The sequence below is a fragment of the Mustela nigripes genome, chromosome 15 (assembly GCF_022355385.1).
Source record: "Mustela nigripes isolate SB6536 chromosome 15, MUSNIG.SB6536, whole genome shotgun sequence".
Lineage (NCBI taxonomy): Eukaryota > Metazoa > Chordata > Mammalia > Carnivora > Mustelidae > Mustela > Mustela nigripes.
Window position 1 is genome coordinate 54803174 of NC_081571.1, and position 23352 is coordinate 54826525.

The window sequence follows — 23352 nt, forward strand, 5'->3', positions numbered from 1 at the left end:
GAGGCATGACTTTGAGAGAAGCAGTTCTGCAGGTCCAGGGAATGCCTGGAATGGGACTCGGCTGCAATTGGTTTTAGGTGCCAGTATTCCCAACAGCTAGGGGAACTCGTACCTGAACAGAGGGATCTGGATGCAGGTTGATGCTGAAGAAGAGGCATGACTTTGAGAGAAGCAGTTCTGCAGGTCCAGGGAATGCCTGGAATGGGACTCGGCTGCAATTGGTTTTAGGTGCCAGTATTCCCAACAGCTAGGGGAACTCGTACCTGAACAGAGGGATCTGGGTGGTGAACCAAGCAGCCACTAATGGAGTATTACACTAATTTGGCTAATGATGGGGGAGAATTAAGCCATTTGCCCTGCCTTCTTAGGAGGAAACACAGTCCATCCCCAGTTGATGAGAGAAAACTCTTCTTTGCAGAGGAGTACCAGCTAATAAATATAGAAAAAATAACAGAACTATTAAAATCATCATTTTGAAACCCCTAATGAAATAACTGACTCAGACAAACATTATCAAAGAATGCTAAAACCATTAGGTGAAAGATATTCAGTGTACTGGAGTTATGAACCATCATTACCTGCTTATTGCACAAGAAAAAAGGATACATTTACAGAGGAGAGATCTGGCGGGTACCACCTTACCCAAGTAAATAGACTGAGCATTAGTAAACAGTGGCACAACCTAAAAACATATGGATGGGCTGCAATATGGAGTATTCAGCACTATATGCAAAATATTCTAGCTAAAAAATGTTTAACCCAAACCTAATGAAGCCTTAAATCCTAACTCTCATTTACAAGAAATATAGGGATAAAAGACATGGAGACTAACAGTATCTGGGGTCCTGCCTTTAAAGAGGTAGATTTATAAGACATTATAGAAAACGTAAAATAAGAGTGACAGAAAACTGATCTGTGGTGGCCAAGGGCTAGGAATAGGAGGGAACTAACCGAAGAAACTTTTTGGAGTGATGGAAATGTTCTATACTTGACTGTGGTGATGGTTCTAAGACCCTTCAAATGAACATTTTAAAAGGGTGAATTTTATTATATGTAAATTAAGCCCTGAATAACCTGAATCCTCTTCAGAAAACCTGTAAATTTTTTAATTAAGAAGAGTATTCTGACTATTCTGTTGATTTTTAAAACAAAGATCTTAAAATACAAAAGCATTTTTAAATTAAAATTTTCATTTTATTTTTAAGGCTGATCACAAGATTTTCTCTTATCTTAAGCTAGGACTAATTTATCTCATGTCTACCTACCAATATGCCAACAGAGCAGTTTTTGCCTTAAAATGTATTTATATAGGATTCCACAATTAGAGCTATATCAAACACATTATTACCTAATCACAAATATAGATATACAAACTCTAATTCAATCTCACATCACTTACTAAAGTACTCCTACAATAATGTTTCTTTATAGTTCAAAACCATCAGGGTCTACTGTATAAAATCTAATTTTTAGCTTGCTGTTCAAGCTTGCTGTTCAAAGTCTCCATTCCCATTATGAATTACCACTACTGTCCCTCCTAACACCTACATGATCCCATTAACAGAGTTCTTAACATTACCTGCACATAGACTATGCTTTCTCACTTTTTGCTCATGCTTTCATGCCAGACCAGAATGCCATTTCCTGTAACACTTTTATAAGAACCTGCCTTTGTATTTTTCACCATTACCCAGATAATAAACTCAGGTATAGAAACTATGTCTTATAAATCTTTATAGGGCCAATGGTTAGCACCAAGTAGTAATCCGTGAACCTTTGTTGGATTAATTGACTACTTAACCTCTTAAAACCAAAATCCCAAGTATGTGAGATAAAGTAGCTGAAGTAACTAAGTGGGTTTAGCTTAGAAGAAAAGCAATTCCCTATTTTGACCATAATCTCCTCTACTGTTTCCAATTTGTTCTTCTACCACTTCAACCCACATCCCCTGACTCCTCTTTATCTCTCAGTCTAACAGTTCCTTCCTTGCTGTTACTTTCCTTTTTACCAAATGGTCAATGTCACCAAAACTTTCACTTTCTTTTTTCCTTTGACCTCCAGTCACACTAACCTTGAGCTAACTCACCCAACAGTTTTTCCCATTTCTTTGTTGAGTGAAAAAACTTATAATATCATGCTGACTAGAATTTTAAATATATAATTTTAATAAAAACAATAGCAGCAGCAGCTGACATATAGTGAGTACTTACCCTGTACAGGCACAATATCCTTTAAATAACCCTATAAGGTTACAAGTAAAGAAACAGACAGAGAAATGCTAATTAATTTGCCCAACTTAGAAAAAGGTAGAACTGGGATTTGAACTAAGGCAGTCTGCCTTTAAGGCAGATTTAGCGACTGACCTATAAGCCTTCCCAAATGCAATGCTATATTACCATCCACACTCAGAATTGATCAGACATTCCTTTACTGATTTCTACTCCAATCCCCTTCCCCAAGTTAATGTTCTAATTTTGATCGGTTCATTCATACAAAAATACATTTACTGAGTCACTGAATAAACGAAATCATTATTCTCACATTCATCACAGTCACTGAGACCAAAAATAAGAGTAAGACATGATATTTGCCTTTTAAGTGCTCAAATGCCATCTGCCCCCTCACTCTCAGCAGTAATCAATAATATTTAGTAGCACTTAATTTGCCAAGCGTTTTAGATATATGAATTCATTTAATCTACACAGCAATCCTCATTATCATTATCCCCTTTCTACATATAAGTGAGGCATAAACAAACGTGAAATAAAAAGTGGGGCTACACCAAAATAAAAAGCTTTGGACAGCAAAGGAAACTATCAATAAAATGAAAAGGCAAACTACAAAATATGAGGAAAAAATGTAATAAAATATTACCATATATCTGGTAAGAGGTTAATACCCAAAATATATAAGGAACTCATACATTACAAAAGCAAAAACAAATACTAATAACCATTCAATTAAAAATGGACAGAGGACCTGAAACGACATTTTTCCAAAGAAGGCATACAGATGGCCAACAGGCACATTAAAAGATATTCAGTATCACTAATCATTAGGGAAATGCAAATCAAGACCACAATGAGATGACTAACTCACACCTGCTAGAATGACTGTGATAAAAAAGACAAGAAATAACAAGTATTGGCAAAAATGTAGAGAAAAGGGAACGCTGTGCACTGTTGATGGAAATGCAAATGGGTAAAGCTGCTATGGAAAACAGTATAGAGGTTCCTCAAAAATTGAAAAATAGAACTACCATATGATCCAGCAATTCCACTTCAGGGTATTTATCCAAAGGATATGAAAACACTCACTCAAAAAGATATCTGCATTCCATGTTCACCGCAGCATTATTTACAACAGCCAAGAAATGGAAGCAAACTAAGTGTCCACCAATAGATGAATGGATAAGGAAAATGTGGTATGCGTATATGTACATATATATATATACACATATGTATACATTCACAGAGACAGAATATTATCCAGCCATTAAAAAGGAAATCTTGCCATTTATAAAACCAGATGAATCCTGAAGACATTACCCTCATTGAAATAAGTCAGACAAAACCAAATACCATAAAATCTTACCTATATATGAAATCTGAAGCAAAACAAAAAGCCTGAACTCATGACACAGAGAACAGACTCGTAGCTGCTAGAGGTGGGAGGTGGGGGTGGATAAAATGGGTATAGGTGGTCAAAAGATAAGGTTATAAAATTAAAAAATCATGGGATGTAATGTACAACATAGTGACTATCAGTAATACTGTATTGTTTATCTGTAAGTTGCTGAGAGTAAATCTAAGAGTTCTCATCACAAGAAAACAATAGTTGTAACTGTGGTGATGGATGTTTACACTTATTACAGTGATTTCACAATATATACAAAAATGTAATTATTATGTGATAAACATGAAACTAATATAATGTTATATGCTAATTATATAACAATAAAAATTTTTTCAAAATCTTGAAGCAAGTAAATTATATAATATATCCAAAGTCACACATCTAAAAAGTGGTAGAGCCAGGACTGAAAAACCAGTCTAGTTTCAGAGTCTAAGCTCTTAACCACCTCACCAAAATGCCGTCAAAATCACTGACTCCATTAGGCTTGCATCCCTCAACTACTCTACAGAACATATAAAATATAATCCACAGTAATTAATTTATTCAACACCGACATAACCCATTTGCCTTATTTTTTGTCCCTTGAACACAAGCTTGTTCCCACCTCAGAGCCTTTATAATTTCTTAAAACACTCTTCCTCTAGATCTGCCTTTCCATCATTATGATTCAACTTAAATCTCAAGACCTGCCCTGAACACCCTACCTAAAATAGCTCCCCCACTATAAATCATCTATCACATATAATTGGTTTTCTTTCTTTCATAGTTACTTATCACTACCTGAAACAATCAGTTGTCTATTTCTCCCCACTAGAGCAGAAGTTCCAAGAGAGTAGAGATCTTGTCTATTTTTCTCACTGGTACATCTTCAGCACATAAAACAGAGCCTGGCACACACCAGACTGTTGGTATTTACAGAATGGATGCCAAAACCTGTGCTATACATTGGGATTACTAAAATGAATAGGATAGAGTTCTTAGCCTCAATAAACTCCAGTCTTTATAGTTAACTCCTCCCTTTCTAAATTAGAGGAAGACTAGCCCTTAATTTTTTTCAATGGCTAACTTCTCCACCAATATCTTAAACCTGTCTCTGAGATCTCTTTGACTTCTCTCCATTAATTATCCCCTCTCCCACCTCTTTAATTTCTCCTTCTCCGCTTACTGAACATTTCCCACCCACTCTCCCATATTTGAATATCCTTCCCTCAATCCTGCAACTGCCCGTTACCCCAACATCTCTCAATGACTCCTCACATCTCTCTATGACCACTTCCTCAAAAGATACCCAGTGACGGGGAAAGTGTTCTCACTTTTTAAGTATTTAACACTGCTGAGGACTTTTAATCCACTTTCTTAAGACCAGAGGTGCCACTGTCTCACAGCTGTCTTCTTTTTTCTCTTTTTTTCAGCTTCCTTCACTATCTCCTCTCTCTCTCACCTTTAAATTGGAAGCTCACTAGAGCTTCATCTTCTATTCTGGCTCTATTCTCTGTCTTTAAAGATCTCATCTTCTCTTCTAACCCAACTAGTGCCCCCATTCAAATAATTGTACCATTCATTCACAACCTAAATCCAAGCTCCACTTGCCGTGTCATATTTAACAAAAATGTGATTGAATTCTTATGCAAATTCCCAATAAAAAATAGTCGCAGGCTCACTTAGATAAAATAATGCAAACTAGAATAAGCAATAATGTTCTGAATGAGCACTAGAAGGCAGTAATACACACCTTAAGCTGGTTTCCATGACTACTTCTTAAAATATGTGAACTAATTCTTCATTAATTGTAATTGACAGGCTGTACAAAAATGGATCAATGACCAAAAATCACTAATAAATGTTATATACGTGATTAATCTATATGAATTTTGTCTAAAACTGTTATAATATATAATATATATATAATATAGCTCTAGATACACAAAACTGTATTACTACACAAGTATACTAATAGAAAGTTAATATAGGAATGCCAGTCACAAATTATAAGCCTGGAACAATATACATAATAAATTAAAGTTCGAGAGGGGTTTGTAAAGATGTACCTAAAGTGCCATAATTCAGAAACTCACAGCTCAAAATTATAACTATCAGAGCAAACTGTCTAATGAGGTTTTGTGCTATTTTCAAAAACATGAGCAAGAAATCAGTTTGTGCCACTATGGCCTTCAGTTTAGATAGCAAAAGGTCATTATATATATTTATACCCAAATGATAAACTGCCCAATCCTGTAAACAATTACCCATAAAAAGTGTGAACAAAGCTCCTTCTTAACACCTCTGCAATGGGTAAGAGCCCCAGTACACAATGGTAAACTACAAATACCTGACTTAACAGCATAAGCCCTTTCATAATTAAAGGACATCTTATTACTGCCTAATACACTGCACATTCAATAAGTACAAGTAAACTCTGGAACTTACTGACAAAATACTACTATGCTTTCCCCATGTGTTGCAAGAAGCTGTGAGAAAAAAAGATGAAGGAAACTCCCAATTACCACTGTCAAAGCCAAGCTGGTGAAACAAGTCAGTCATCATCCTTCAGGGTATGTGGCATGTAGGGACAAGGAAAAGAAAACAATAGGAGAACCCTCAGCAAAAAGACACCCACATTTTAAGAAAAAGAAAATGAAAGTGATTAACATCTCTTTATATCAAGGAAGCTTAAGATACAGTGAGCCTAGGAAGAGATTGTAGGAGCTACTCAAATTTTCTAGTTGGTGGAAGCTAAACACTGTAAGCAGTCATATTTAGAAATTCTACAGCTTTCCCCCTTTCCCCACAAAACCCCTTCACCCTCTTCTACTCTAAAGTCTATAAATAATAGGGGAAATAGAACATAAGATGAAAGGAAATGGCTGATAGGACATCAGAACTCAAGTGCAGCTGCAATCACATCTCTAGAATACCAAAATGTCCAGTTGTTACCAAAGTACAGCTCTAAAAATCTCTACTAGACACCGTTTCACATCCACATAAATCTCCTTCTGCATCTCCTTTGCATAAATCTCTTAAACTCCGTGCCTTATCCAACGGCACGATTATTTAAAACTCATCCAATATATGACACCATCCTTAACCTATACCATTGCTCCCCTTAAGTGAAAGGTAGATTTTTTGGGGGTGGAAAGTGGAGGATGGAATATCACTGGGGGGTGGGGGGGGTAGTTGGTAGAATACGTACAAATACCATTGCGGCAGAGGTACTGGAACGCCACTTCCTTCACCACTCTTGCAAATTCTCTCCGTGCAATGCCCTCTTAGCCTCTACCAATCCCTCCTCCCTCCTCAACAATACACACACACACGTGTCGTAACCGAGCGGCACCATCACCTTTTCTAACATCACATGCTACCTCCCACTCTCACTAACCCCCCACAAAGACAGTCACACACACGGCAGAAATTGTTGCCACCGCACCCTATCTCAGTAAGTGCTTCCACCACCCAGCATCAAGCCCTTGTAGAAAGACAACTCAGTAAACAGGTACGCAGACACACATACATGCATGCACGTACACACACACACACACACACACACACGAACGCACACACATGCGGCATGTGGCCCAAGCAAGGGCACTGGAGACGCACCTGGAGGCTGGGTGTCCAGCGTTGCTGCCCCCCTGGTCCCTGTCACTGAGCGCAGCTGTGTAAATCCTCCGATAGCGGTCGGCCAGGGCCCGGCCTGACAGCAGCAGCTGGTAGTGACCCCGGGAGTCCGCGGCCGGCAGCCCCAGCCCCAGCCCCGCCGCAGCCACGGAGCCCTCGGGAACCGGCATGAACAGCGCCCCCGGCGCCGAGGAGGAAGAGATGGTGGCGGCTGGGAAGAATCCGTCCCCGCCGGGCCCCGAGGAGGCGGCGGCGGGGGAGGCAGTCGCTGAGCACATCATCATCCTCGCCGCCGCCGCCGCCGCCGCCGCCACCGCTGCCTCGTCCCTGCGGGCCGGGCAAGCAGACACGCGCGCGCACACAGCCCTTTTCCAACGACGACGGCTCTGGCAGCGGCCTCTCGTTCCCGCAGCAGGGCACTACAAAGACGGCGTCCTCCTCCTCCTCCTCGGTCTTCTCTTTCTCCCCCCTGCGCCGCCCTCGCCGCTACTGGGACCGCTCATCTAACCCCGCCACCTCGGGAGTGTGAGGAGGAGGCGGTGCCGCCGCTGCCGCCGCCGCCACCGCTGCCACCGCCGGGGTTACCCGCAATGGGAAGCTGCTGTCCGCACTGGGCATGCGCCACTCCTTGCACATGCTCAGTAACTCCAGCCCTTTTCCCTCCCCACCCCCCTCTCGCCACCACTCCCTCAGCCTCAGGGCTTTGGGTGTGGGGCGTTTGAGTGGTGCGGAATCCGAAAGAAATCCACCTCTCCGTGTTTTACTAGCAGCTTGAGGAAGCGTAAGGAAAGTGCTGGGAAGGCTGTCAGCTACAGACTCTTGGCTTCAGGTAATGGGGTTCCCCTCAGGTGGGAGAACTTGGACTTGAAAGAGGGAATGTCCTCCCCGCTGGAGAATGAGTGTTACGCACCCTCCTGATACTTTTTCTCAAAGTGTGCACTCCCAACATGAAGATTTTCTGAGAAGAGTGCTGGCTAATTCAGAATCACAGGCAGAGAAGACCAGCCAAATTAGAAGTATCAGTGGTGATCCTATTTTAGATGTTTTATCATTGGGATTAAAATCCTTTTAATTTCGAAAAACAGGTAGTAAGCTAGTGCATTTTTTTTCCTATGAAAGTAGAATTCACAGATTAAAAAAGTAGAATTTGCAGACAAGTCACATTTCCTAAATTCTTTTTCTCAACATTTACCACAGAGCCAAACCTTAGTGCAGTAGTACTTTTCTTACATACTACGTTGACCTCACACTCTTCTTTAGAATGCACTCTTATCTCCTGACAGCGGTCACTCAATGGCTTATCTTTTTCTGCCCAGACTTACGTTACTAGAGATAATTCCTGAATCTGACCTGAAGCTGTTAATTGTGACTATGTGTGACATCTGAAAACGTCATATCTACCAAAGATCTTAACATTTTATCTCTTAAAATGTAACATTTGCTGAGTCTCTTGCGCCAAGCTATTCTACTAACCCTGTATAAATAACTGCGCTAGAAATGCATGTGCCAATGAACCTTGATTCCTAAGTTTTTCCTATTTGACTCTCAATTTGAAGAGTCTGCTCAGTTTATACTCTTGACAAAATAACTTCCTAATCCTATCATTCCCAGGACTATTTTCTTTATCCACTTACTGGCTCTTAAAAAGGGGGAGGGTATTTATTTATTGGGGGAGGGCTTGCTTGCTTGTATGCACGGGCCGGATGCTCCTAGAAACCCAGAACCCCTGAGACCTTGGCCTGAGTGGAAACCATGAGTCCACTGCTCCACCCACTGAACCACCCAAGTGGTTCACCCAAGCGCCTCTCTATTTACTAGCCCTTTCCACAAGTGTACTTTTCAAAAAACAAAACAAAACAAAACAAAAAAAAACAACCAAAACCTTGGTTAGTGTTTTGGAAAGTATAAACAAGGAGGGGAGAAATAAATTAATTCTAGCTTTTGCTGGAAGAGAGTGCTAAAGCAGTGCATTTTACCTGGGGCTTTAACGTATGAATGTCATTTTCATTAAAAAAAAAAAAAATGATAGCTACAAGTGGGATAATAGAAACATAGGGACAAGGGTGCCTGGGTGGCTCTGGGTTGAACCTCTGTCTTTGGTTCAGGTCATGATCTCAGGATCCTGGGATTGAGCCCCACATCAGGCTCTCTGAGCCTGCTTCCCTCTCTCTCTCTGCCTGCCTACTTGTGATCTCTCTCTCTCTCTCTCTCTCTCTCTGTGTGTGTCTGTGTGTGTCAAATGAATAAATAAATTCTTAAAAAAAAAAAAAAAAAGACCATAGGGCCAAAGGACTGGCATGGGAAGTCATGATATTTTAGCACTGTGAATAGCCCTGTTAAACAGGTTTTGTACTGGTTTTCTCAACTATGAGCTCATAAACAAGAGCTTCTTATTTATCTTTGTGTCTTCCTCAATCCCTAGTCTAGAAACTGGCACATAGTAGGTCACCAGTAATTGTTTGTTAAACTAAATTCCCGTCCTGATGCTTCAGCACAGTTAAAAACCTCAGCGTTGGACAGGAAGCACCCCCACCCCCCCAAAAAAGAGAAGATATTGAGACAGTGAAATGCTAGGACAGTTAAAGACCCCAATGAGTAGAAGCTGCAAGGGCTCATTACTGTTGATCAACCAGCCAGGTAGCCAACAGGCTCTGACAATCCAGAATTTAGATTCTGACTGCTATTTGTATGTCTTTGGGTAAACTTCATCCTCGGAATAATGGTCAAAGGGTATTGCATGGGATTGCAGAAAAACTTCAAACATCTAGGATGTCCACCTTGGCACATGGCTTTTCTCGAATTGTAATACACAGAACAGAACACTAGACTTTTCCGTGAGGACGGAACGGTGGCTGTGTCAGTTCCCCCACTACATTCTCAGCTCCTAGCACAGGCTCTATCTAGCCTTAAGCAGGAGGGAACCAAATATTGGGTGAATGAATTAATGAAGGTCGCCTGCAAAAAGAAGCATTTCCAGTCCGGGTTTAGGGAGTGGCTTGCTCAGTCACAGCGCTCTTGGAGTTTCTAGTGGGGATAGAATCCAGCGGCGGCATGGTTCTCAGAGTTCTTCCCACCCCTTAATTTCGCTTCGGCTTTGACCTCGCGCTTCAGTCTCAGCCAGGCCCCTTCCAGGGCCTTCTGGGTACGCGCAAAACCCGGTAACTGGATAATTTCCTGCGAAACCCGTTGTCATTGAGCGGTGCAACTAGGCGTGCGCGGAGTCGCACACATGCTCACTTAGGTGGCGGAGAGTGGCGTTTCTGTAGCGGTTGGCCGCATTTCCTTCCACGGCAGCAGCAAGGGCTGCTCTACCCTAAATTGATAGCCAATGCAGTTTTTTCTCCTCCGCCGCCTCTCTTTCCTGCCCGGGCACTGCGCGCTCCCTGGGCACTGCTACAGCTACTGCCCTGGCAGCTGGGCATTGGGAAGGTTCCCTTGGGTTGGCGGGGAATCGGGCGCATGCCGGGAACGAAAGTCACCCTTAATTCCATTGCCAAGGGGATTTGAGGGGAAGGTGGTCCCCAAGGTAATGCGCGAGAGCCACCTGAGCCGTCGCTGCAGACGGGGGATGTGGGTTTCTCGTCGCGTGCAAAGCAGGAGTCCCCTCCTGTCAATCCTGCGCGTACTACTACTGAATACCTCATACTGCCTCTGTGGTGGGCGTGGGAATGGGGGGCCCTTGTTAGTCAAGAATATGCAGAATGAAAGAATATAAAGAGATTTGCTTCTGTTTTTCCAGCCCCACTGAGTGCGGCCCCAGTACTTTCGGCGCTGCCATCTTAGCTTTATCTTCTGGCCAGGCTGGGCGTGTGTGTGCCTTTGGTTCGGAGGGAGGGTGCAGGGAGCCCTGGGCGGGTTGGGTGTCAGAATTGGCTAGACAAGACTTAAGGACACAATCGCCCGTAAAGAATAACCTGGAACTCAGGCAAATCCTGACTTTGCCCATTTTATAACGAAATTTTAAAATAAAACACATGCGTAGTATTTTTTAGTCTGTGGATGATAATCATGTTCATTTCTCAAAAGCATCTCTCCTCAATGATTGTGTAAGACTATGGCTTCATCTTTCATAGGTATAATCACAGATTTGGTCTCTCTTTTCGACTTGAAATTGCAAACCTGGGCGTACAATTTTCTAAACTCTTCAGATTTGTATTTTATGTACTCTGTATCTTTAAGGATATGTTTTTTGTTTTTGTTTTGTTTTGTTTTGTTTTTTAAGGAAGCCTTCAACACTGATGTAGTAAATAACAGACAGAAACCATAAAGTGTATGTAAGAGGGCAATGATTAATGTTGTTAGTTTCATTTAAAAGGTTAACATTGTACTAAAGCTATAAGATTACAAACAGGGGAAGCACTTTTGTTATGAGGAACATCAAGATTGCTGAAAATGCTGTGGTCAAGTCAAGAGTCAGGGTTGTTTCCCAAATTTGTACAACAGTGTTGGGACATTTAAAAACAAAATTGGTAGCTGAGACCATTTTTAAGACCAAACTTAGTAGCTGAGAACAATTTAGAAGGAAAAAAATGCTCAAGCTTGAATAGTGAGGAAGTATTTCACTCTTCGGTAAGCTTCCCTTAAGGACCATGATTCTACATTCTTGACAAAATGACCATAGGCACTTAAAATGAAAATTGCTTTTTGTACTATATTTAATACTCCAAAATAAACAGAAAAAAAATTAAACATGGCAATTTAAACTCTTTTACACAAAAATTACATATTGGCTTCCCTAGATATCATGACCTCTTGCTTTAAATAAATGTTGTTTTTAGAGCTTTGGAAAATTCCATAATTTGTAGGTATGAAGAAATAATGCTTCTTTCTTTTTATTCATCTTAGTTTTTAAAGATACAAATTTTATGTCTTCCTATAAATAAAAAATTTAGATTCTAGGGGGCTTGAGGTAAATATGGATGTTGTCAGCCCTGAAAAATTATTCTAAATGTGAAGATATTCTTTAAAGTGTGTGAAATTCATTAATATATATTTGAATGTAAATCATGTTTTGAAAATCTTGTTGTTGTGATGCATTTTAAACCAAAAAAAGCTTTCACAAATGATAAAGGCGTATAAAGTATAATTCTGTGAAAGAGAAATGTAAGAACCTTGCATTTTAACATTGAAAACTTCACTGTAGTTTATAAATATTAGATTGGTCATTATTGTTAAGGTTAAATAGTTTAATAATAAAATCGTATCTTCCTAAACCTGAAGCATTATTGAAATTTTTACATAATAGTAATTTTATCATATCAAAATTTCCTTGAAATGCATTGTTGTTAAGATATTTCTTCCTAATCCAGATATCAGGATCTATCTACATGATTCTAAAATGATTATACTAAGCGTGATCTTATTTTAAAGACATGTACCCTCTGCCAGGCCGTTTTCTCATCACTAAAATGAGGGTAATAAGAGCACTTACTTCATTAGACTCCTTGAGGATTAAGTTAAATAATATATATGAGGGATTTGCTTAGCATACTACCTGTCAAACACAACTGTTATTATTAATAGTATGTGTGGTCTCCCTTATTTGAAGTGTATCCCAGTCTTGTACCAGAGGAAGAAACAAACAGTTATAAACTTTGAGTTATACACTTGGATTTAGAAGTATGTTTTTTAATATAGTCCTTTTCACAAACACAGATTAACTGTATCTTGACCTGACAAGAAAAATAGAATCCAAAAATTATTTGTTTCCCTAAAATACTCTGTTCTTATATGATTTGTTAAGTCACAAAACATATTGCTTACTTTCATTAAGTTCAGTGGGTTTTGGGAATTCTAACTGATAGTTGCATTTTGATACAATAGTCTAAACAGATCATAATTTCTTCTTAAATGGCTGGTGGCTATGGTACACTCCTAGGGTCAGAAATTATATACCATCCATGGCTCACATTCTCTGTTAATTTACCTGTATTTAACATGAAAGTCTTAGCCCTACCTAGTTCAAGTTCCTGTTTTGATCAATATTTTTACTTTTTATTTTGAAAGTAAAAATAAGTTGATATATTAGTTCTTCATAATTAAAGATTTTGCCCCCTTTCTTTAATATCAGGTTTGCTTTCATACTGGGCCAGAGCTGTTTAAAAGTTTCTAAGAAATATAATACATGAAAAATAGTTCATACTTCCCTAAATTAATTTTTGGTGACAGTATTTTCTTAGTATAGAGAGAATAATCTTATCTGTATGATGTCACATGTTGGGAACTAAATTATTTATGTGGAAGAGCAAAGACAACATTGCTTCTGGAGAAAAACTATGGCTTCCACACAAGTATTCCTAAAGTCCACCTCTACATGAGGGTGAGATGGAAGGGCGATCATTTGCTCATTTGTTCCTGAATCCATTTCTCTCCATTTCCCTGCTCTGCTCTGTACAGCAAAGGAGTGAACCCCGCAAACTACATTTTCCAGGCTCCCTTGACAGCTAGCTTCAAGTAAGATTCAGCCAATGGAGTGAGATAGATGGTTGGGAAGTGGGAAGAGGGGAGAAACCATGCCTCCAAACCTTTTACCCCATCTTACCCCCTTCTGCTTTGGGCAATATCTCCCCCCATCTTCTCTGTGGTTCCACTCCGGCTGGGCAACTTCTTCCATGATCCAATTCTAGCCAGGTAACCTCTGTTGTGGACCCAGTTCTCACTTGGCAGCCTAGGTCCCAGAATCTGGTAATAGCATCTCTTCCTTTGGTCTCTCCAGCCTTAGGCATTATAGTGACTAACTGCAGATATCAATTCTTAGATGCCTCTGTCCTTCATTGGGCTTTTCAGTTCCTTCACTACTGTTGAAATTAGTTCCTCATATTCAATTCTCTCTCTTAATGACCTCTCACATGCCTTTCTGTTTTCCTGTTTGGACCTGAGCGATACGAATAGTCTTCCATCCAAATAATAGACTTGATTTGGCTTCTCAGCAAAATGATGGCATTTTATCATCTCATATCTGGTCTTTAAAGCTTGTGCATCTGAGCTCAGTCAGCAAAACAGAAACCTGGTTAGAAAACAAAATTGATTGATACACCACACCCAGTCCAAATTCACTGTCGCCCCACCTTCCTTGCTTTCCTCTACTTTAAAGACTGGAAAAAGTGAAATATTCTCTCTGTGAGCCTCTCCTGTATTTAGGATTGGCTTTAGGACACAATTTAGGCCAAAAAGATAAAGGAAAATCTCTTCTTATTGCTTCTGTCTCTATTTCCACTTTAAAAATGAACAGGATGGCTGACATTTGGTAACCATGAAACAAGCGGTATGAGATAAAGGCAGAGAGCATCACTGACATTGGCCTTGACATTATAGAGTCATTGAACAAAATTTCAAACTTGTTTTTATGCAAGAAAAAGAACTCTAAATTGTCTCAGTTACTGTTAATGAGGTATTCTGTTACTTGTAAATAAAAATGTTCCTACTTGATACACCAGCTCCAACATCTTGTCCAAAAAAATGTGCTTTCTATCTAGTTTCTTCGAGTAGTCTGCCTGAAAGAAGAAATATTTATGAAAAAATAGTCAAAAGCATAAAAATCCACTCATTCCCATGGGTCCTAAATTTCTTTGCTTTATTCAAGTCACAACATCAGATAGTTCACTAAACTATGTTTTATATCATGCTATTGGATTTATTAAAGATTTCTGCAGTGATATACCTCCCACATAACCTTCCAGATCTGAGGCACTTATTCCCCTAGCTTCTGGGAGTGTTGACTACTCACCTTTCAAAAGTTACTCGTGGCTTTAGGGAGCTGTCTCGCTGAAGGTTCCACTCCATCCCCAGAGGGAATCCTCATCAAATAACAGGTAGATGTGGTGTACAAAGATCTGGACCTCTGACTTTAATTCAGGATGATTCTGCAGAGCCATCCCTGCTCCTTAATTCTGCATGGAATTAGCTAAGGCCTTTGTTGCAATTGCATTGCAGTTCCATTTCTTTCTCTCTCTTAAGCCATCCTCCTTTCCTCACTCATTTGCAGGCTGTTTTTGAAAGCACTCAGCAATAAACCTCCTGCATGCAAGTCTCCACTTCTAAATCTGTTTCTCAAGGAACCTGACTTAAGTCAGTTGGTATAGGGAGTGGTCTGAAAAAGTGAACTCTAAAATGGGATGGGTGTTAGATCTTGATCATCCACTGGTTGGTTGACAATGGGGATCTCATCTTTGGTGGACAGTTTCTAGGGTGACCCCATGATCTCCATCTCCTAATATACCTGCTCTTGTATAAACCTTTCTCCTTTGTAGGGTAGGACCTGAAATTTTCTTCTAACCAATAGAATAATGCAAAAATGACAGGATGTACACATTTACACATATGTGACTGATTAGTATTATATTATCACTCTCGTCTTGCTGGGGCCTCCACTTCCTTGTTGATGTGGAAGGAACAAGCTGCCATGTGTGAGCTACAGCATGGGGAGGTCCACATAGCAAGGAGCCAATGGTAGCCTCTGGCCAACAGCCAATAACGACTGAGTCCCACAGTCTGGCAGCCTGTGAGGAACTAAATTCTGCCAAAAAAAAAAAAAAAAATCTGGCTTTGGAAGTTGTTCCTTTCTCAATTGAGTCTTGGATGAGCCTGTAGCCCCAAGTGATACCTTGGTTGCAGCCTTGCAGAGGACAGAGCTAAGCCATGCCTAGTCGTCGTCGTCGTCTTCTTCTTCTTCTTTAAGATTTTATTTATTTGACAGACAGAGATCACAAGTAGGCAGAGAGGCAGGCTGAGAGAGAGAGAGAAGCAGGCTCCCCGCTGAGCAGAGAGCCCAATGTGGGGCTCGATCCCAGGACCCTAAAACATGACCTGAGCCGAAGGCAGAGGCTTAACCCACTGAGCCACCCAGGTGCCCCTATGCTTAGTCTTCTAAAGTATGGAAACTGTCAAATAGTAAGTGTGTGATAAAGTCAACCACTGAGTTTGTGGCAATACTATTATGCATAAACAAAAAACCCAACAGACCATCAATGGTGGTAGGTTGGGTGTGATAGCCCTGAGATGGGTAGAACTGTGCAATTGCTGAAACTTTCACTGGAGGTGAACTAAGATGGGATAATTGCAGATGGAAAGCACTTGTAGGTGCAATGGCCTAAGCTTTTGAGAGGCTAAGAAAAGTATTCATTATAAAGATATTGGAACTAGATTACTCTTCTGAGCACCATAGATGTACTGGGAAGAGAAATGAAATGCTGAAAGTTAGGGTTCCAGTGGTCCGAAACATGTCAAAAATCTCCTACAAAGTAAAGGGTAAGTTATCACATTTCACACTTCCTACCACAAAGAAGGAGGAACAACACTTGCTAGGCTTCTCTAAGTCTACAGGCATAATATTTACTTGAGAATATTGCTCTGACACATTTCCTGAATGACACAGATGGCTGCCAACTTTAAGTACTGCCCAGAACAGTAAAGGGCTCTGCATCATCTCTTAACTGTAAAGAGAGCAGTTTTGCTTCTTGGACCATACAACATGATAGCGCCTATGATATTAGATGTATCAGTGGTGGGGAAAGATGCTAGAGAATGAATGGGAAATGAATCATAAAGAAAAGTGCACGGGTTCTGAAGCAAGGCAAAAAAACCCCAAAACCAAAACAAACAAACAAAAAACCCACCAAAAAACCTTTTAGCAAAAAAAAAGTCTGCCAGGCTATTTGGGCCCTGATAGAGATAGAGCACCTCACCATGAGATGTCAAATTGTTGAACTGCCTGTAAGGAGCTGAGTTTTGTCAGACCCACTAATTCATAAGGTCCAGTGGGCCCAGAAAAACCTATGGTCAGGGGGCGCCTGGGTGGCTCAGTGAGTTAAAGCCTCTGCCTTCGGCTCGGGTCATGATCCCAGGGTCCTGGGATCGAGCCCCATGTCGGGCTCTCTGCTCAGCAGGGAGCCTGCTTCCACCTCTCTCTCTGTCTGCCTCTCTGCCTCCTTGTGATTTCTGTCTGTCAAATAAATAAATAGATCTTTAAAAAAAACCTATGGTCAGAGTAAGTAATATATCCATGATTGGGCATGAGCAGGCCCAGAACACAAGTAAGCTGTATGGATGTGTGGCCAGACTCCTGTGTCCATCAACCATTATTGAACTGGTACCAGCCTCTAAACTCAATTAATGTTGTTGCGTGGGATTATGAAGTCCCTTAAAACTGGCTGGTGGAGGAGAAAAAAGGCTAAGCTTTGTTCAAGCATTTTGCATATAAAGAGCAAATGACCTGAAGTAAGACTCACAGGTAGTGGCAGATGGCTTTGGCAACTGATAGGGGCTTGGAAATAGAAAGACTGAAAGATTGGAGAGAAGAAGGGCTGTGGAAGAGACATGTGAATGGATGTATGAGAGTTGACATGAAGTGTGGCAGTCTTTGAATCAAATCACATGGTGATGTGCATCAGAGAATATCCTATCAAGGTAGAGACGATAAATGACCACATAGTTGATATTTGCTAGGCTCTACTTTTGTCCACCCACAGGGGACATGCAGAGCAAATGGACAGGGTAGTTATGGTGCAGAATAGCTATGGTGCACATGCACAGAGTAGCTATGGAACTTACAGTTAGTTCTCTGCCTTAACAATGCTGATCTAGCTACTGCAACAGCCAAATATACAACCTGCCAGCAAAATATACCAACACTAAGTCCTTAATATGTTGTAAACCCTGAAGACCAACCAGCCACTTGCAAGAAAATTAGATTCCACCCTGGAAAGGCCAGTGATTCAACTTGGGTGGGAGTGATGCATAGTCTGCTGTGAATTTGCTTTCCCTACCCACATTGGCCAGAACTGTTATCTGAAGGCTTACAGAACTCTGTTTCATAAATAAGGGATTCAGAAAACCATTGTCTCAGACCAGGGGATTCACTTTATAGTAAATGATATGTGACAGTTGATGTATATTTGTGGTAGATCAAATTATGACGCCCCCCAAAACTGTCCACATTGTAATCCTTAGAAACTGTGAATATCTTACATGGAAAAAGGGACTTTGCAGATGTGATCAAGTTTAAGATCTTTAGATGAAGATTATCCTGGATTATCCAGGTGGGTCTAATGGAATCACAAGTGATTTTTTGTTTTTTGTTTTTAAGATTTATTTGTTTATTTTAGAGAAGGAGGGGGGGTTGCAAAGAGAGAGGGATTTTCCAGCAGACTCCCTGCTGAGCATACAGGCCTATGTGGGACTTGATCTCACAACCCTGAGGTCATGATCTGAGTTAAAATCAAGAGTCGGCTACTAAACTGACTGAGCCACCCAGGTGCCCCAACAAGATTCTTATAAGAAGGAGGCAGTTGGTCAGAGTGAGAGAAGGCAATGTGACAATGGAAACAGAAAGGCATGATGATTAGGAGAGGAGAAAGAGAAAAAGAGACAGATTTAAAGATGCTATGCTGCTGGCTTTGACTGTGGAGGAAGGGCCATAAGCCAAGGAATACAGGTGGCCTCTAGAAGCTGGAAAAGACAAGGAAATGAAGGCTTCCCTAGAGCCTCTACAAGAAATATAACCCTGCTAACATCTTGATTTTAGGATTTCTGACCATCAAAAATGTAAGATAGTACATTAGTACATTTGGTTTGTTTTAACTTAGTAAATTTGTTGCAGGAATAAGAAGAAACAAATCCAGTGCCAATTGGATCCACTTACCCTATCGTATAAATTACCACCCGGGACTTGCTGTATATGGAATTGAAGGTGCAATTGGGGCACAAGTTACACATAATACACCTTAAATTAATAGCTATTACATGGCACTATGTGCCCACTGGGTAGAATATAGGAATTCAAGAACCCAGAGTGAAAGTAGTAGTGGCCTACTCCCAATGAACCCTTAGAGAATATGTGCTTTTCTCCTGCTTAGACTCGGTAGTTCTAAAGCTCCTAGTTCCCAAACGTCAAATGCCCCATTGGACTTAGAATCATGGCTGCTCTCAGTAACTTCAGGCTCCTAAGTCCAAGAGACCACTAAGAAAAGAGTCTCTATACTGGCAGGAATAATTGACCCAAGGCATCAGAAGTAGATAAGGCTGCTGTTCCATATGCGAGCAGGGAGAATATGTATAACACTTAGGCAAAGCCACGGATGTGTCTCTTGATATCCCTTACAATTTTTATGTTAAATGAATAAGTACAGTTCACATAGCCTGAGAAGGGCATGGTGACTAGGGGCCCAAGGACTCTCAAGAATGAGTGTGGGTGACCCTACAAGATAGGCCACCTAGACTAGCAGAGGTTCTAGCTGAAGGTAAGGAAACCTAGGGCAGCTGGAGAAGAGGGTCATTATGAATTTCCCTTTTATGAGTGAAACTCTGTAGCAACAAGGACTGTGGTTTATCCCACTTATTTTCCTCTTTTGGGTTTCTGCAGAAAAACAACAACAACAACAACAACAACAACCCTGAATCCTGTATATAGGGTGAACTCACTAGAAAAGCAAATAAAATTAAGCAATGTTAGGTGTGAACTGAAATGGGCATTATAGGCTATTGCCCTGATTGACTGCCGTTTGCGATTGAGTCATTTCCCCGAGGTCATAGGTGTTGGCTGCTGACAGTTCATAGCTGAGCCCTTCCTCCTCTGAGCGTTGTCCTCAGCAAAACGTTGTTGCCTGGACCATGGTTGTGTCACTACACGCCCCGAGTGCGTTTTGTTTCACTGTCTTAACACTGCAGTGGTACAGGAGCCTAGCCTTACCCTTAATTTGGTGACAACTCTACAAGTCATCCCAATTTCTTAGTTCTCTGTGGGTTGGCTGATGCTTCTCCGCTGATCCTCAGTTCAACTTCTCTCTTCCTAGACTTGTTTTGTCACTTCTTTACAAGTTTTATTCCTAAGTGTGATGTCAACAAACTTCCTGCATGCAAGTTCTTGTTTCAGATCTGATTTCCTGGGGGAGTTTAAACTAGGACAGTTACTGTGATTAAGATATACAAAATTTGTCATTGCATTTGCTTGAAATATTGATGGCATTATTCATGTCATGCCGTGTTCTAAATTTCATCTTATAACTAAGTACTCAAAAAATTGCCTTCCCTTAAAACCTATTCTTTTTCTTTTCACTAATAAAAACTTCATAATTGATCATGATTTCTTGTGCACTTGGCTACTGAGAAACAGTAAATTGGGTATGTGCTACAGTCCTTTTTCAAGTTCTGATTTAAAAAATCATTGTTTGTAGCAAATGAAAGCAAAAACTTATCTTTATTAAACAAATGGCTAAGTAAGGGGACAGAGCTCAATATAAAGCCAAAAAACCTCTCTTTTCTGAACCCCAGATATTAACACTTTCAGCCATGCACTCACTTTCATACTGTCAGGGTAGCCCTCCTTACATGACAGGGAAGAGATTGTGTACTCTCTGAAGGATGAAAGGAGGAAGGGGTTGGGCTATACATGCCCAATTTCTGCTTCCTAACTCAACAATGAGAAAAGGTACTGCTTCTCCACTATGCATCTTCTATCATCATTACTCTCCTGATGATTAGAACGTATCAGGCACCTTGAACAAAAGACATCAGTTAGGTCCTTGTAGCTTCAGCATTACCTGTTGAGGGCCTCAGCTAAGGAAGTCAGCACAGAGGAGACTTCAAGAGGTAAGATACACAGGAACAAGTGATCTAATGTGAAGGATGAGAGAAATGCAGGATCCTAATCTGACTCCTAGATTCTGGGTGGATATTGATGTCATTCACTGAGATGGGAAGCCAGGAAAAGAGGCTGTTTGGGGCCAGGAGATTAAGAGTGATGTTTATCTTCTCTAACATATTTCTTGGTCGGTTAAGAGAATGCTCTTAGAGGATGTGACCACTCCCCAACTTACACACATTCCTTTGGCACTGATTTTTGATTTTGTCCATTCTATTCTCTACACAATGGTCATTTTTGAAAATTATATGCAATGAAATATTATCCAGCAGTAAAAACGAACACATGCCACAACCTTGTAGATGTTATACTAAACGAAGAAGCCAGACACAGAAGCCACATATTGTATGATTCCATTTAGAAGAAACATCCAATATAGACAAAACCATTGAAACAATGTAGATTTGGTTGCCAGTGACTTGGGGAGGAGGGGCGATGGGGAGGGACTCCTTAAGAGGTATGGTATTTTGGAGGGGGCAGAGGAATGTGATGAAATTGTTCTAAAAATAGATAGTGTGGATGATTGCACAACTGTGCAAATATATTAAAAACCACTAAATTGTACACTTTAAGAGGATGAATTTTATGGCATATGAATTGTATTTCAGTAGAACTTATTTTAAATATCTGCTTCAGATCCTTCAGTGATTTTGTATTAGAATAATTAAAGCTAGCTTCCACAACAATCCCCATGAACTGCTTATTCTCTTTACCCTTCAGAGCCTTTCTTCTCCCTTCACTGAGCAGCTTTGTGCCCTAGGAGGCTAGATCTCCAGTGCACTGCAAACCCGGACTCTTCCAAGGCTACATTCTGATTGGGTTTGCCCAACAGGGAAATCCTCTCAGGAGACAGAAAGACAGGAGAAAAGGCAGGTCAAGGTATTATTCCTGGCTCTCTCCCCTTCTTCTGGCAACAGAATATCCCTTTGTGACTGGAGTTCCTGCTGGGGCATTCCTCCTCTGTGGCACCAGTTCTCAGGGCTCTGATAACTCTATTTCCTCTCTGCCTTTTCAGAGGAAACATGATTCCCATGTTTCTTCCCTTACCATGTCCATACCTCTGAAAGGATTTCCTTCCTTAAAGTCTATTCATTTGGGGGCTCCTGGGTGGCTAGTTAGTTGAGTGTCCAGTTCTTGGTTTCAGCTCAGGTCATGATCTCAGGGTCGTGGGATCAAGACCCATATCTGGCTCTGTGCTGGGTGTTGGGCTTGTTTAAGATTCTCTCTCTCCCTTTCCCTCTGCCTCTCTCCTCCCCCCACTTCACTCTCTTTGTCTCTCTAAAATAAATAAATGAATAAAATATTTTTTAAAAAATTTCTTCATTTAAACCACTTGGGATGATTTTTTTTCTGGTAGAATTCTGATCGATACCCCACAAACCTCAGTGCCTTAACACAATAAAAGTTGACTTTTCACTCATTTTATACAAGTCAGATAACCCTCTTCTGCCATCTGGACTCCTGGCCTCCAACACATGGCAGGAAAATGGTGAATTAGAAGATCATAGGGGATGCTCTCAAAGGCCTCCCACACACATCCAATGCCCAAAACAAGTCACAGGGTCCCAAGCTAACTGCTACCATCGTGGCATGGTGAACATAGGGCACTATCTCTGACTAGTACTACAAAATTGCCTTCATATTTGAATGTGCTCTCTAGTAGAGCATAAAGATATGTCACCATCTGGCCCCAACCTACCTTGTTAACTCTACAGATGCTAGTGCCCCATGCTGTGTCTTTGCACAAGCTATTCCCTCTGCCAGAGTTTTGATCCTCTCTCTTCTCCACTTGGATCACTTCAGAAATCAGCCCAATAATTAACTTGTCCAGAAAACTTATTCTGACTCTTCCCAGGGCTGATTTAACTATTGGTCCTCCATGGTACAACCATAGTGCCAGGAAAACATCTCCATTATAACATTAATGGTTCTGTTATAATTTCATTTATTCCTTCATCATCTTGGCAATTGAGCTATTGATTTCTTGGAGGCATGGATTATATTTCATTTCTACCTTTGCCAGTACCTATCACTGTAGTCACTATACAGATAATAATTTTAATTAGTAGTTCTTAGCAAAGGTAGTACTATTCCCTCAAGAGAGCATTTTGGAAATTTGTGGACATATTTTTCATGTCATAATAACCAGGAAACCCTACTGACATTTAGGTTATGGACTAGAGGTAATAAACATCCTGCATTATATGGGACAATCTGTCACAATGAAGAACACTTCTCTGTCCTGAGAGAATTTCAGTTGTACTACTGGATCTTCAAATAGATGAGAGACCTGTTTATTTTGACTTGAATCTGGAACCCAAGTCAGCTTTACATAGAAATGCTGTTTTGGTTGTCTATTATTATATAATCGAACAACCCAGAATATGGAGACTTAAAACAGTATAGGTTTATTATCTCCTATGTTTCTGTAGGATAACTGGCTCACTTGGCAAGTTCTTCTG

At 40.6% G+C, this 23352-nt stretch overlaps 2 protein-coding genes across 8 annotated transcripts in view; one reads left to right on the forward strand and one right to left on the reverse strand.

The window, feature by feature from the left end:
* Positions 1-7860, reverse strand: part of MYCBP2 (MYC binding protein 2) — a 272910-nt gene extending 265050 nt beyond the window's left edge. For all 7 annotated transcript variants that reach the window (XM_059377903.1, XM_059377906.1, XM_059377905.1 and 4 more), the window contains exon 1: positions 7237-7860. In XM_059377903.1, coding sequence (XP_059233886.1) covers positions 7237-7538 — 302 coding nt within the window. In that variant the 5' untranslated portion in view covers positions 7539-7860. The remainder of the gene's footprint in view (positions 1-7236) is intronic.
* Positions 7861-7938: 78 nt separating this feature from the next.
* SCEL (sciellin) overlaps positions 7939-23352 on the forward strand; it is a 324048-nt gene continuing 308634 nt past the window's right edge. Inside the window, exon 1 of the mRNA XM_059377692.1 lies at positions 7939-8083. The gene's annotated coding sequence lies outside the window, so the exon portion shown is untranslated. The remainder of the gene's footprint in view (positions 8084-23352) is intronic.